The 14,222-nt window shown below is 43.9% G+C and overlaps 1 protein-coding gene across 1 annotated transcript in view; it reads right to left on the bottom strand.

Moving 5' to 3' along the window:
* Nucleotides 1-14,222, bottom strand: part of GNL2 (G protein nucleolar 2) — a 24,305-nt gene extending 10,083 nt beyond the window's left edge. Inside the window, exons 1-8 of the mRNA XM_036119067.2 lie at nt 14,023-14,222; nt 12,252-12,336; nt 11,191-11,285; nt 9,243-9,382; nt 6,460-6,644; nt 2,738-2,804; nt 1,516-1,674; nt 873-986 (exon numbers count right to left, since the gene is read on the bottom strand). Coding sequence (XP_035974960.1) covers nt 873-986; nt 1,516-1,674; nt 2,738-2,804; nt 6,460-6,644; nt 9,243-9,382; nt 11,191-11,285; nt 12,252-12,336; nt 14,023-14,086 — 909 coding nt within the window. The 5' untranslated portion in view covers nt 14,087-14,222. The remainder of the gene's footprint in view (nt 1-872; nt 987-1,515; nt 1,675-2,737; nt 2,805-6,459; nt 6,645-9,242; nt 9,383-11,190; nt 11,286-12,251; nt 12,337-14,022) is intronic.

The raw sequence follows: 14,222 nt of genomic DNA, 5'->3' as shown, positions 1-14,222 counted from the left end.
ACTGATATTCCACAGTCATAATAAGGTAAACGCTGAAAGAAATAGTCATCTAGCCAGATGATGTATAACGACAGAGGGAGAACAGAGGGAGGGGAGTATGTGTGGGGAGAGGACAGCTGTAAGAAACTTAGTCCTCACTTTCCATAGCAGAGACTCAGCAAGTGTCTAAAACAGCAGGTGGTGGGGCATGGGGAATGGGTTGGGGGAGATCAGAAATAGAATCGTAAGCAGGTATTAAAAATATGGAAGAAAATAATGGAGGTAACTAACAGCCAAGAGTTGGAAGTGTCCGCTTCCGGGAAGTGGGGAAGGGTAGGACAGAGGACGCACGTCCTTTGTTCGAAGCCAGGTAGAAGGAACGAGACATGCCAACACCAAGCTGCAGGTACAGAACGTGAAGCTCTGAGAACATCTGCGAGGGCAACCTGGTCGCAGGGCTTCCCAGAGAAAGGGCCATCAGACCAGGGATCAGCAGGGGGCCTCCCGGGGAGGGGGGCAGTGTAGAAACTGCACAGGCCCGAGGTTGGAGGAGGCATGGCAGGCCTCGCAAAGCCAAGACAGGAAACACAGGGAGTGTGGGGAGGGGCCCGGCCCTAGGCAGAGGAGGGACTGTCAGGTGCCAGGTGCCAGGGATATGGCAGAAAGGGGAGCAATGCTCGTCAAAGACAGGGGCGCTGGCTGAGCTGGAAGATACTTTCCGAAATCCCTTATAACCCTGAGGCTCTGGAGGTTTTACGGCTCTCAAACCCACACTTCTCATTACCAAGATGGGGGAAGTGAGGTGCGTAACGTTCTGATGCACACCGGCAAGAGACATTCTTCCACGGACCCACAGCTCCACACTCCAGGAGAGGCAGGTCAGGTCCCAGTACCTTTCCAAACTGCCGGAGAAGCTGAATAAACGCTCCTTTGCCAAAGGGGTTGGTAAGACTTGCATGGAAGGCAAGGGTCGGATAATCCTGGGAGAGGACAGCCACCCAACGTTTCTAAAGGGGGAAGAGAAGATACTTGTTTATTCATAATCCAGGAAGACTCAGAGCTTGAGTTATAGACCATTTTTCACATAGACAGCTGTCTAAGGAAAATGTTAGCTGTAATTCTTTAAAATATATTTCTTTAAAGAACGACAGTTAATGCTTTGTTTTTTGTCTGACAAACACGGAACAATTACAAAACCGGCTTCGGTGTGACCGAACGCCGCTAATGTAACAGATGTGGAAAAGGCCTGTGGCTGCGGCACCTTCTCTTCCCGAACGGGCCACACCGCCCATCCCGTGGGTACCGCAGCCGTCCCTTCGCCAACCACCAGAGGGTAAAACGTGACTCCACTCGCGGTCGGTGAAGCACATTTTAGTTTTGTTTTCAGTGAGAATGCTCCCACAACTACTAGGTCAAAAAGTCCAGCACTTTAACGTCTCAAATCCCAAAAACCAGGAACGGCCTTATTGACAGAGAACTTGGCCTCCGACGAGCCAAGTGGCCTGGCAGTCTGTTCTGGGTAAGCAGCATACTTACTGTCGCCCAGGTTGGAACAAGGTCACATTTGTTAAGAACAAAGATAAGGTGTTTCCAGGGTTTTTCCTTCTTCAAGTAAGTCTCGATGTGAGGGGAACGGGTACCCATTGGATCTCTAGCATCAAGAACTTGAACTACAACATCTGAGGAGTCTATCACCTGTGATTCAAAGAGGCGAAAATGAGTTGCTTTAGTACAGATGAGAAGTGGGAGACAGAGGACATTTAAAGGAACCAGGGAAAATAAAACAGTGAGAACTTCAAAACACAGGTAGGTTGTGGCCAATCTCAGTGCCCAGTGATCGGAATTCAAAACTTTTTCCATCCTGTGAGTAGAAGAAACTTGTCTAATTTCAAATAGGAAAACTAACTTAGATATAACCCACCTTACTTCGCGACTACTATTCATTATTGAATAAAATCATTTACTTCTTAGACTTCTAAAGGTTTCTACTGTCACAGGGTTTATGTATTTTAAAAAACCAAAACATGTAGTTTGCCTTCAGGGTACTACTTTCCTGTTAGGTTACTGTTGGATTATGGGACTGTGCTTGAAAGCCTTTAGTCACCAAGGATTATCTCTAGTACGTGGACAAAACTCAGCCAAGTTGAAGAGCGCTGGACCAGGACTCCGGACATGCGAAGGCTCCTCCACGAACCAGCTGGGTGAGCTGGGTAAGGTATTCAACCTTTCTACATGTGTGTTCTCATCTATAAATGACAGGGCTGGACTAAATAACTTAAAAACCCCCATGCAGCTCTAACCATGTATGATAAATCTAAAGTCTATGTAATGTAGCTTTTACTATTAAGAAAAAAAAAGGGGGGGGGACGCCTGGGTGGCTCAGATGGTTAAGCGTCTGCCTTTGGCTCAGGTCATGATCCCAGGGTCCTGGGGTCGAGCTCCGCATCGGGCTCCCTGCTCAGCGGGAAGCCCGCTTCTCCCTCTCCCACTCCCCCTGCTTGTGTTCCCTCTCTCGTTGTGTCTCTCTCTGTCAAATAAATAAATAAAATCTTAAAAAAAAAAAAAAAAAAAAAAAAGGCAGTTATCCAGAACAATGGTAGTATGTGCTTAGCCACACCTGTCCTGGTTTTGGAGGGGAATGAGGGCAGTGGAGTTTGTGCTTTATTTGAGAGAGCTTCCATATATCAAGATCAGTTTTCTCATACAAGATCATGAAAGCCAAAGGAAGCAATCAACAAGAAGGAACTGAAAGTCTTACCTTATAGAGCTCACCCCATATTCTCTTGGACTGTCCCTTTTTATAAATCTCTTCTTGGGCTTCATTTCTAAATAAGAAAACACTCAAAGTGAGCAAGTGGACCCTATAAAGAGGATGTTTAGGGAGAAGTTGACCACATGCCACAGGAAAGGCATCAAAACTACTTGGAGATGGGGCAAAAGCAAATTTCATTGAAAAAGTGACTATACCCAAATGTCCATCAATGGATGGATGGATTAAAAATGTGTTGAACGTATAACAGAGTATTATTCAGCAACGAAAAAGAATAAAGTACTGACACAGGCTACAACATGGATGACCCCAGCGACATTCTGGTCATAAGCCAGACGGACAGAAACTGTAGGACTGCACCTAACATCAAGTACCTCTAGTCAGAGTAGTCAAACTGCTAAGAGACAGAACACAGAATGGTGGCCACCAAACGCTGGGAAGTTATTGTCTACAGTAAATACTTTCAGTTTGGGATGACATGAAAGAGTTCTGGAAGCGGACATGGAGCCGTGAAGGCTGCAAAACCACATGGGTGTGCTTAATGCCACTGAATTGCAGGCTTCAAAATGACTGAAATGATACATTTTATGTACAGTTTACCACAGTAAAAAATTTAATTTAAACAAAGTGACTCAAGAGGGGCGCTTGGGTGGCTCAGTCGTTAAGCATCTGCCTTCAGCTCAGGTCATGATCCCAGGGTCCTGGGATCGAGCCCCGCATCGGGCTCCCTGCTCCGCGGGAAGCCTGCTTCTCCCTCTCCCACTCCCCCTGCTTGTGTTCCCTCTCTCGCTGTGTCTCTCTCTGTCAAATAAATAAATAAAATCTTTAAAAAATAAATTAATTAAAAAAGTGATTCAAGAAACACCAGGTATTGACAAGGATGTGGAGAAAGGAGAACCCTCGTGCACTGCTGGTGGGAATGCAAACTGGTATAGCCACTCTGCAAAACAGAATGGAGGGTCCTCAAAAAGTTAAAAATAGAACTACCATGTGATCCAGTAATTGCACTCCTGGGTATCACCCAAAGAATACAAAAACACTAATTTTTAAGAGATATATGCAACCCTATGTTTATAGCAGCATGATTTACAGCAGCCAAATTATGAAGGCAGCCCAAGTGGCCAACAACTGGTGAATGGATAAAGAAGTTGCGGTACACACACACAATGGAACATTACTCAGCCATCAAAAAGAGTGAAATCTTGCCATTTGCAACAACATGGATGGAGCTAGAGAGTATAATGCTACGCAAAATAAGTCAGTCAGAGAAAGACAAATACCACAGGGCTTCACTCATATGTGGAATTTAAGAAACAAATGAGCAAAGGGGGAAAAAGAGAGAGAGAGAGAAATAAACCAAGAAACAGATTCTTAACTCTAGAGAACAAACTGATGGTTACCAGAGGGGAGGTAGATGAGGGGATGGGTGAAAGAGGTGATAGGAGTTAAAGAGTGCACTTATCATGATGAATAAATGATAAAAAATTTAAAAAAATTTTTAAACCATAGATCATACATAAAAAATATGAAAACATTTAGAAATTTCAAAAATAAAAATATTTTATTATTTTTTAAAGGCATGTTTTATTTTTATTTTAAGATTTTATTTTTAATTAATCTCTACACCCAATGTGGGGCTCAAACTTACAACCCTCGAAATCAAGGGTCACATGCTCTAACGTCTGAGCCAGCCAGGTGCCCCCCAAAATAAAAATATTTTAAAAAGTGACTGCAGGTAGGGGCCCCTGGATGGCGCAGTCGGTTAAGCATCCAACTCTTGGTTTTGGCTCAGGTCATGATCTCAGGGCTGTGAGATCGAGTCCCCATGTCCAGGATGGGAGTCTGCTTGAGTTTCTCTCTCCCCTATCCCTCCCCCCCACCCACCACCATACACTCACTCTCTCTCAAATTAAATCCTAAAAAAAAAAAGTGACTGTAGCTATGTGACATGTCACGGAAGATTATGAAAAGGAATTGGCAGGACCTGAGTCATAATCTATACTTCCATAGGAAGAGTATTTTTCTGATAAGGCTGAGAATCTGTTTACCCACTAGCCTCACAGACATTTATCCAGTGTCCTGGAAACAAAAATGGTTGTCTTCTCCCCCATTATCTACTGCACCTTTTGGAGGAGGAAAAATTCCTATCAGCAGAAGCACACAAAGTCCAAATACTTCTACGAAGAAAAGAGCTGCCTCTCTTGCCTGGCCTCAAATGGCCTGACATCATCGGCAGGAGGCACACAGCTAGACGTGGGCCATCCACAGCACCGGGGTGGCCCTGCTGCGGTTAAGTGACAGCACCTCAGTGCTGAGGCACCTGGCGCACTCACGAGGGTGAATAGGGAACACTGGTCAACCCTTTCGGAGGGTGCCAGGCAGCTGCCTGCCAAAAACACGCCTGTTCTCAGACATAGTCATTTCCCCATAAGAACATATCTTAGGGGAAGAATTAAGAAGATTCCATCACACTGATGTTTTACCCTAGCCTTACTTACCACAGGGTAAAACTACAAACAGCATAAATGTTCCACAGCCGGACTGTCGATTAAGTACTGACACAGAAATCTATTGTTAATAATTTAGAAAAATATTTTTTCTAAATATTTATCTAAAATAAAAGGCCAGTTAGGGCGCCTGGGTGGCTCAGTTGGTTAAGCATCTGCCTTTGGCTCAGGTCATGATCCCAAGGTCCTGAGATCAAGTCCTGCATCGGGCTCCCTGCTTGGCGGGGAGTCTGCTTCTCCCTCTGCCTGTCCCCCCTGCTCATGATCTCTCTCTCTCTCTCTCACTTTCACTTTCTCTCTCAAATAAAAATCTTTAAAAAAATAAAATATTTTTAAAAAATAAAATAAAGGGCAAATTAAAATACAGTCTTAAGGTATTATATTTATAAGTGAACATGGAGTGTAAAAAAGATCTAGAATAATCTAGATTCTTGACCTTCCTTTGGGTATGAACTCCTATGAGAACACAAAGCTATCGATCCTTCTCCTCCCCTCCCCAAAACAAATATAAGACCAACAAAACACCACCACCTTTATGCTTGTACGTACATTTTCCATATTATCTTCAGAGGGTCACAGGAAACTCAAAGGCCATCCGTGAATCCCCAGTGGTCCAGAGTCTCTGTTTAAGGAAGCCCTGACCTTCACAATTTTAACAAGTAACATGGTCAGTGGGATTATGAGTTCTTCTTAGTTTCTTTGTGTTGCATTTCTAATTTAACTATATATTCAAAACTGTCTTTTCCTAGACTTTACTGCTATTATAATGAAGTAAAGAAAGCTATTTATTTTTATTTGGGGAGTGAAAAAAGAGACCCAGAGGAGATAAGCCACCTCAAATTATTTTCATTCTGGCCCTAGCTTCACAAATTTTTCTAGTCAAAGGGAAGAAGAGCACTATCAATCTGGGAGTTAAAGCACCGGGGACGCCTAGGTGGCTCAGTCAAGTGTCTGCCTTTGGCTCAGGTCATGACCCCAGGGTCCTAGGATCGAGCCCTGTGTCGGGCTCCCTGTTGAGCTGGGGGGCCTGCTTCTCCTTCTCCCCGTGCCACTCCCCCTGCTTATATGCTGTCAAATAAATAGTATCTTTAAAAAAAAAAAAAAGGAGTTAAAGCACTGAGCTTCACGTGGGTAAAATAAAGGTAAAGACAATGTTTTGTTGCAGAAGAGCAAATGAGAGTGGTATGAACGTTCAAACTGTACCTGACACCAGTGTCTTCAGTGACCAGGTCACGATCCTTGCCCTGGTCGTAGCTCTCAGTGGACATTTCTGCGTTTTCTAGAAGAGACTGCATATCACTAGCAAATAAGTTTGGTCGCTTCCTCTGTGACTTCGGGCCGAATGTAGTTTCAAAGCTTTCAGTATCAAGAATGTGCACCTTTGAGTTCTAAAGAGAAAAGAGAATTATTCATAAAGCTAAGGAAGGCGCTGAGCAAAAGCGAAAGTGAAAAATCGACCTGGGAAAGGTTTTCTTCCTTTATTTTTCCAAAGCTCAACCCGTACCAAAAACTACAACATGGATGCAGCTTGGTTTCAAATCAGCCTGAAATCACAAAAGCACTTGTTCCCCAATTCTGAAATTCTGTAAGCCTCCTTGGAGAAATACAAAGTAATACAAATAGTCAAAGCAAGTACGAATAGTTGTGTAAGAGGTGCCAAAAACTCTGCTTTATTTCATTTATCATAAACTTCAGTCAAATGTAATTAAGGCTACAATGATGAACGTTAACTTATCTTTTCAGACTTTTTTTTTTGAGCTTTCAGACAAGTGCATAAAATTCGCCAAATTCACAGATTTTGTCAAGGACAATCATACTCAAATTTGTGTTTTTTTTTTAAACCAACTGTAAATGCCAACTTTTTCTTGGAAGTTAATTTCTTTCATGGCTAAAAGGAATTGCTTGTTTTGTAAGATGCATTTTAGTTTCAGATAACATTTTCCCTAATTTAGGTAACATTTTTATTAAATGCACATGGAAAGTCTTCAGATGAAAAACATCTAGCAAAAGTCCAAAATAATAGTTTAGATGTGATAAAAAGGAACCTGATACTAACTAGAACTTGCTGTGCCTGTAAAGGAGTTACGGGCATAGGAATTTTTGAAGCAGGATAAAAGTCAAAGTTTGAGTTAGGATCTATCACGTAACAGATGTTAACAGCCGGCAGAGAATGCCCTCAAAAAAAAAAAAAAAAAAGTGCCCTCTGCCCCGCAGTACAAAGCTCCTCTGTAAGCACCAGCTACTAAATGCAGATGATGGAGCCACGCCTGTGGCTTCTGACTTTGATTCTCCCCTCCAATTCCCAAAGATCCTTAAGCTATGGTCACCTTTTCAGATTCTCTAACCCATCTCCTCTTAGTTCAGTTTTACCCACTTGCTACCCTCCCACAAGGGAACATCCCCAAACAGAAGGGTCGGGTTTTACATGGGAACTAAGTACTAATGTCACTGGGAAAACTGTGATCAAAGTTATCCTTGGAAATCTCATAAATCACCTACAAAGCACAGTACACAAGGAGGTGTGCATGGAAAGCTAAACATTAACAAGTACCATGCAGTTATAGGCAGTAGGCAATAAAGGACACAAATCAAATCAGTTACAGTATTTTTGCTCTATTGCTACAGAATTAGTCATTTTAATGTGCACAAGCTAAAAGTTAAAGCATATCTGATTTGACTCCACTGTGCAGCCATCTCAGAATTAAGTTTTATAACCAGTAGTAGATACGGCACTAAAATAAACAGGTAAGGTTTCAAGGCCAAAGCACAAAACTCCTCCCTTATTCTGAGTACCAATCTGCATCAAAATCCCAGCTGACTGCTGCAGCTGTGGACCCTTCGGCCTACAGATCAGCGATTGAAGTCTGAATTTTAGAAGCACTGAACAACTGGAATGGGCAACAAAGCAATAAATCCATAATAAAAACCTCTCTGTTCTTCCATAAACAAGATTCAATAGTTTGTTAAAAGATGGCTTTAGGGAAAACAGACAAAAGAGAACAAGGGAAATGAGCAACTTGTCTGTGGTTCATGAATTACACTCATGTGTTTCCCTGAAAGAAAACAGTCATTCCACTAATAGGCGCCATTCTTCTAGTCCGTCATAAAACAAAGCATAATTGACAAAACCTGAGGCAATAACCAGGCCTTGGTTTTTATTTTGTTCTGCGAGTAAACAATTTTCTTTGAACTGTTTAATCCATGTATGCATGTCAATGTTTCCTTCCCCTCCTTACATTGGAACCAAGGCTTATGTACTGGCTACATTTCTGGGAATTATTATTCAATGCAAGTAAAAACGTGCAAACATTAGGCCATTTTTTTGGTTATGTGTGAAACTCATTCCACTTCAAGCCCGATTCCATCCTTACTGTCCTTCAACTCCAACGATTAAGAACCAATCTGACCAGCACCCTTTCCTTCGCTGGAAAGAATTCCAAGGGTCTCACAGAAGCTGAAAGTACACAGCACCAAAGGGCTCCCCCCTATCAACCCAATCCCGACTCTACATTTCCCTAAAGTTTGATGGAGTCACCACTTAAACTAGTTTGCCTAAGAAAAAAATGTACAACTAGTACTAGTAATAGCCATGATCTATTTAGCTATTAGGCGGTGTGCTATGTGCTCACTATATGCCAAATGCCTCATCTGCATCTGATCACCAAAGGAGGTAGGTTTCCTTGACTTTACAGCCAGGGAAGTGAAAGCTCATGGAGAAACCTAAGGCTCTACACGTCAGGGGAGAGCAAAGATTAAGTCAGGCCTGACTCCCAAGCCTGTGCTCTGATCCACTAGGTACTGCACCTTCCTGACACAATGTGCTTCATACCAAGGTGAGACCCCTAACAAAGGGGAAAGCTCATCAGTACTGCATGATGAGAAGAGCCACTCTTCTCTACTGAAGAACAAAAGACAAAGCTGGTCGAGAAGGCTTGGCATGAACTGTGCCTAAGAAATTCCACTGCCAGGGATATCCTCCAACTTACATGAGGCTGGATCCGATCATGGAGAAGAGACATGGGTAACTTGCTTTGTTTCATGACAACTTTGTATGGATCCTTCATAACTGTGCCCATTTCCTCTTGAAATTTTTGTAACGATGACTGTTTAATCACACGTGTGTTTCCTGTTTTAAAGAAGAATGTTGCCATTTAATAAAGAACTCCTTTTTGCTTCTGCATCCTTCTTCCCAATGACACAGGGAAAAGCAAGACTTTGAATTACCCTGGCTTTACCCAAACACCCGATACATCCATCCCATGGATCCATTTTCAAACTTAAAAGGGGGGGGGACAAGAACAAAAAAACTGCCTCTCCTGCACTCATAGACTATGAACTAATCCACCAACCCAGACACACAAAGGGTTTCAAGAGTTTTCCAAGCCCAATTTCCTGACTGGATGAAACTGAAAAATCAACATCACTGAATGGAACTGAGATTTGACAAACATCCGACACTTCCTGCTATATCTGGCAAAGAAATTTGGAGCCAATCAGAGCTGATCTATCAGTCTACACAGAGAATCCTGAAGCACAGAACCCGGGTCAGAGTTACCGCTTTTTATGGTTATGAGTGTCTGAAAGGACTATTAAATTAGCCAATAAATCCACACAAGGGAACCAAATAAAGTTATATAACACTACCTGGAGAACACCTGGGAAGTGAGGGGGCCTGAAACACATATTCAACAGAACAGCTCGCTGGAGCACAAATGCAGAACCCAAGATGGCGAGGGCTACAAATCCGGTGCCGATGACACTGGGCTCACTGCGGGCTGGGTACAACTCTCAGCGCCACACATGTGTTCACCCACCGAACTCCCACAGCAGTCCTACGAGATACGGACTGCTTTTAGCCTCATTTTAGAGACCGGAAACCAATGAACAGAGAGACGTAATAACTTGCCCACGGTCACAGAAATGGCAGAACGAGAATGCACACGCAGGTGATCGGGACCAGTATAGGGCCACCATGCTAAACACCTCTCTAAAAGGTTTTTCTTTGACACTTTCCCCGAGTTGCAGCTTCCTAGAGGGTATGCTGTCAAAAGACAGGCTGAAAGGTAGCTGCCACCTTCCACCAAGCACAGAGGTCAAGCACCGGGCAAACAATGGGGTCTGACCATCTGACTGGCCCACACACCTAGCAGGGACTAAGGGAAAGCCCAGACTGAAATGAAGGTGGAGTTTCCAAGAAAGAAGCCCCGATCCCCTTCTATTCATTCTTGGGAAAAACCAACAAGAGATCCTTCCACTGGCACTCAGTGCAAATCCCCATTAAGAAACGTTTCAAAGGAACGGCCAACGATTGCACTTACACTTCGTGTTAAAGGTACCAACATATCTGCAAGGCCTCTCTCAAACAGCCATCTCTCCAGGCCACCAGAACTGAAGAGCTGTGAGAGTTCTCAGGTCTGTGAAGGCCACTCACTAAGATGTAAAGGATGGCTTTATCTGTTTAGGAGGGTTCACTTACAATTAACGACGATGAGCTCTTTACAAAAAGTATTTATTTATTTATTTATTTATTTATTTATTTATTTATTTTTAAGATTTTATTTATTTGACAGAGAGAGACACAGCGAGAGAGGGAATACAAGCAGGGGGAGAGGGAGAAGCAGGCTTCCCGCGGAGCAGGGAGCCCGATGTGGGGCTCAATCCCAGGACCCCGTGATCATGACCTGAGCCGAAGGCAGACGCTTAACGACTGAGCCACCCAGGTGCCCCTACAAAAAGAACTTATTTATGGAATCCACCACCACTACTACTTTTCTCAGCACTTTTCCCACTATGGGTACTTCTCAGCCATTTCTCATATAATCTTTGACAGTTCGACTCACCCCCAAACTTCTGCCCTTTAGACACCTTTTAAGCCTACCCTTTTCCATACAGCACCCGTCCGGTAGAGCAGAAGTGACAGAGGCCGATACTCACCAAACCACTTAATATTTGGTTCCACTCTCGCCACCGTGCCAGAAGCCACCGTGGACTGATACTGCAGAGGCTTAATCACTTTACCACGACTGTTCCTAAATTGAGGAAGTAACAGATTCTGGTTGATGACAGAAGAAAGGCAAGAGCAAAGCCTGGTTTCCAGAACACTCTTTCCATCAAAAGGAGCTTTTTTCTTTTTTTGGTTTTAAATGATCATGAAATACAGATTTCAGTAAACAAAAAGTACTTCTACATTTGAAACAGATTGTCCAAAAGTCATTTAACCTCTTGCAACAGAGCACGTAATGATTTCTGCTGGATGAATAACAAATAATGCTGATGTTTAAAAATCTGTTTACTGTTTGCTTTAAAAAAAAAAACCCACATACTTAAGTTTTTTGGGTAATTATTTGAAGACTGGTTTAAATGGATTTTAAGTAGACGGTGATTTATGCTGGAACTCAAAATTCTAAAACAAACAGCAGAGTAGGTGACTAAGGCAGATTAAGTTCATTGACGTTTGTGTTTTAGACACATCTTTCAGAACGGATGAAGAATCTAATTACCAAACAAATTAAGACCAGCTAGCAAAATGCCACGCTCAGCAAGTCCCTGTGGTAGAGGCTGCCTCAGCAGAACTCACAGTTGTAATGAGTTTCCAAGTGCCACAATGTTGTGATCTAAAGTTTCGCATTAAAAAACAAGTTTCCTGGCTGCTTTCATAACTACAGTCCTATACGTTTTGTTAAAGAAAACCAGAGTTCTCTTGCGGGATATTTAACTTGAGATTTAATGTGCTATCCGTGAAGGCCGAGGCTGTGAGGAATAGAACCTCCACTGGCCGTACAGTATTGTTACACAAACACCATTTCACCACCTGCTATCCATGTCTTGAACCGAAAATTTGCCATTTATCTTAACAGCACCCGTATCAGATGGTATTTGAAAATATGCTACTCCTATTTGGGGGATGTGGGGGTGGGAACGTTAAAGGTGATTAGGTCTCAACTAGGAGTCCAGGGCACAAAGGAAAGGAGAGGATGACAACGTGGAATGCTCACCTGCGCTCCTTTTGCCGGTACATATTCAGGCGCCGGATTGTGGCCCGGTCCCTCATGTTTTGGCCTCCTGCTCCCTGCACTCGATCTAGGAAAGACAGAAGTAGACCGCAAACTATTTGATAACCAAGTTTAAGTATGGCCATTGCCTCAAACTCACCAACGCGCTCACTCAAAGTAGGCAAGCTGCCGCCTCGCTGCAAAACATCTACTCTCTCCCTCTATCACCCCAACAAAATTATTATCACTGGAAGCTACCTGGTATGACAAAGCTGACTTAATCTTGGATTCTCAATATGACTGAGTTTGATAAGAGTTAATAATTTTGAGCATTAATTGTGGCACTGTGCGATCCACATTACAGGCATCACCTCATGTAATCCATAGAATAATCCTACAAAGAGAGATACATTAGCCTCATTCCTCAGGCTAAGAAACTGAGGCACAGGTGGCCAGACACCTTGCCCAAGATCACACAGCTACTAAATGGCAGAGCCAGAATTTAAACAAAAGCATTAGCTCGCCACCTGTGCTCTTACCTGGGGGTCTCAGTTGAGCAAATACCGAGTGCCTGCTACGTGCAAGGCACCACGGAGACTACGATTTTGATACTTAAGTGTTCCTTCTGTACCAGTTTCTTAATTTCCTAATGTTTTTGTTTAATCAACAGCAAAGTAGGTAGCGATTCTTGCCTTACATCTCAGAGAGAAAGAGAAGGACAAATAAGCATGCTAATACTAGCCTAGGCTTTGCCTTTTGGGGATATCTTCCAGTCACCTGTCTACTCCTGAAGTGATGCAGTAGAAAACAGGCTGAAATCCCAGCCCTGGCGGCTCTACCGTTCACCAACTGTGCCAGCTGTGATGAGCCACTTCCCCATTTTGGCTCCACCTCTTCACCTATCACATCATAACCTCTAAGGGCCTTTTTGGGTCTAACAGTCTAAGATTCCAGTCTACGCAAATTGAATAATTTATCAGCAATCCAGGGAGAACGTTCGATGTGATCAGTTCAAGTCCTCAAAAACTTTAAACCATATTTAAAAACAAAGTGTTATTAACTAAACCCAATAGAAGGGACACCCCCAAAGACTATCTTGTTCATCCTGCAGGTGGAAACTCAGCAAAACTCATAAACATCTCTAAAAACATCCTTATTGAAATGATCATTAGTTATCTAACTGTAGGGTTTTCTGTGCCCTTTACCAGGTGGGATGACTCCGAGAGCCAAGTGTACAAACCCTTTCTCATTTAAATGATCAAAGCAAGAGTGGCAGGCAAGTGTGGTCAAGTGTGAAACGTCAGCTGGGTCGGCCCTAACACCACTTGTAATCTGACTTTATCTAATTTACTTCTAACAATTCCCTGAGCTGGAAAGCTAGAATCATACAAGACTGAAATACGTTGGGGGAGGGGCTGACATACACAGGAACGCGAGAGGAGGTCAAGATCACTACCCTTTCCAACGCAGAGCTTCCCAGTCTCCGCATCTCACAACTGGAGATGCCCCAAGGCTGCCAGGCCTGAATGTTCACTTTCCCCGACGTTAGACCGGGGGCCTGGCACCTGGCCCTGAGAGGCGTGCAAGATGTCAGCCCTCCTCAGTGCCTCCGAATGAAAAAACCACCTTCTCCCTTCTCGTCCCCAATAGCCACTCGGCGAGAGGCCACTCCAAGCAACGCCGCCCGGGTGTCCCTCCTCCCCCCGACCTTCTCGGAGCCCTCCCCACCAAGCTTCCTTCAAGCTTCACCCTCCGCGAGCCCCGCCGCCTGTACCAGGGTTTGTGCTGGCCTTGGAGGGGTTGATGGTGCTCCGTCCTTTGTACTTGGGCTTCACCATCTTGCCGACGGGACGGGAACCGGAGCGCTAGACCGGGCCTCGGACGGGTACACGAGCTCGTAACTTCCCAAGCCCTGCCGAAGGGACCCTCCGGAACCACGCTCAACCACGTGTGCGCCGGCGACGTCACTTCCGC

Source organism: Halichoerus grypus, chromosome 5 (assembly GCF_964656455.1).
Source record: "Halichoerus grypus chromosome 5, mHalGry1.hap1.1, whole genome shotgun sequence".
NCBI classification, from domain to species: domain Eukaryota; kingdom Metazoa; phylum Chordata; class Mammalia; order Carnivora; family Phocidae; genus Halichoerus; species Halichoerus grypus.
Note: the sequence above shows the minus strand (reverse complement) of the source record. Positions and strands in the feature narration are given on the sequence as shown.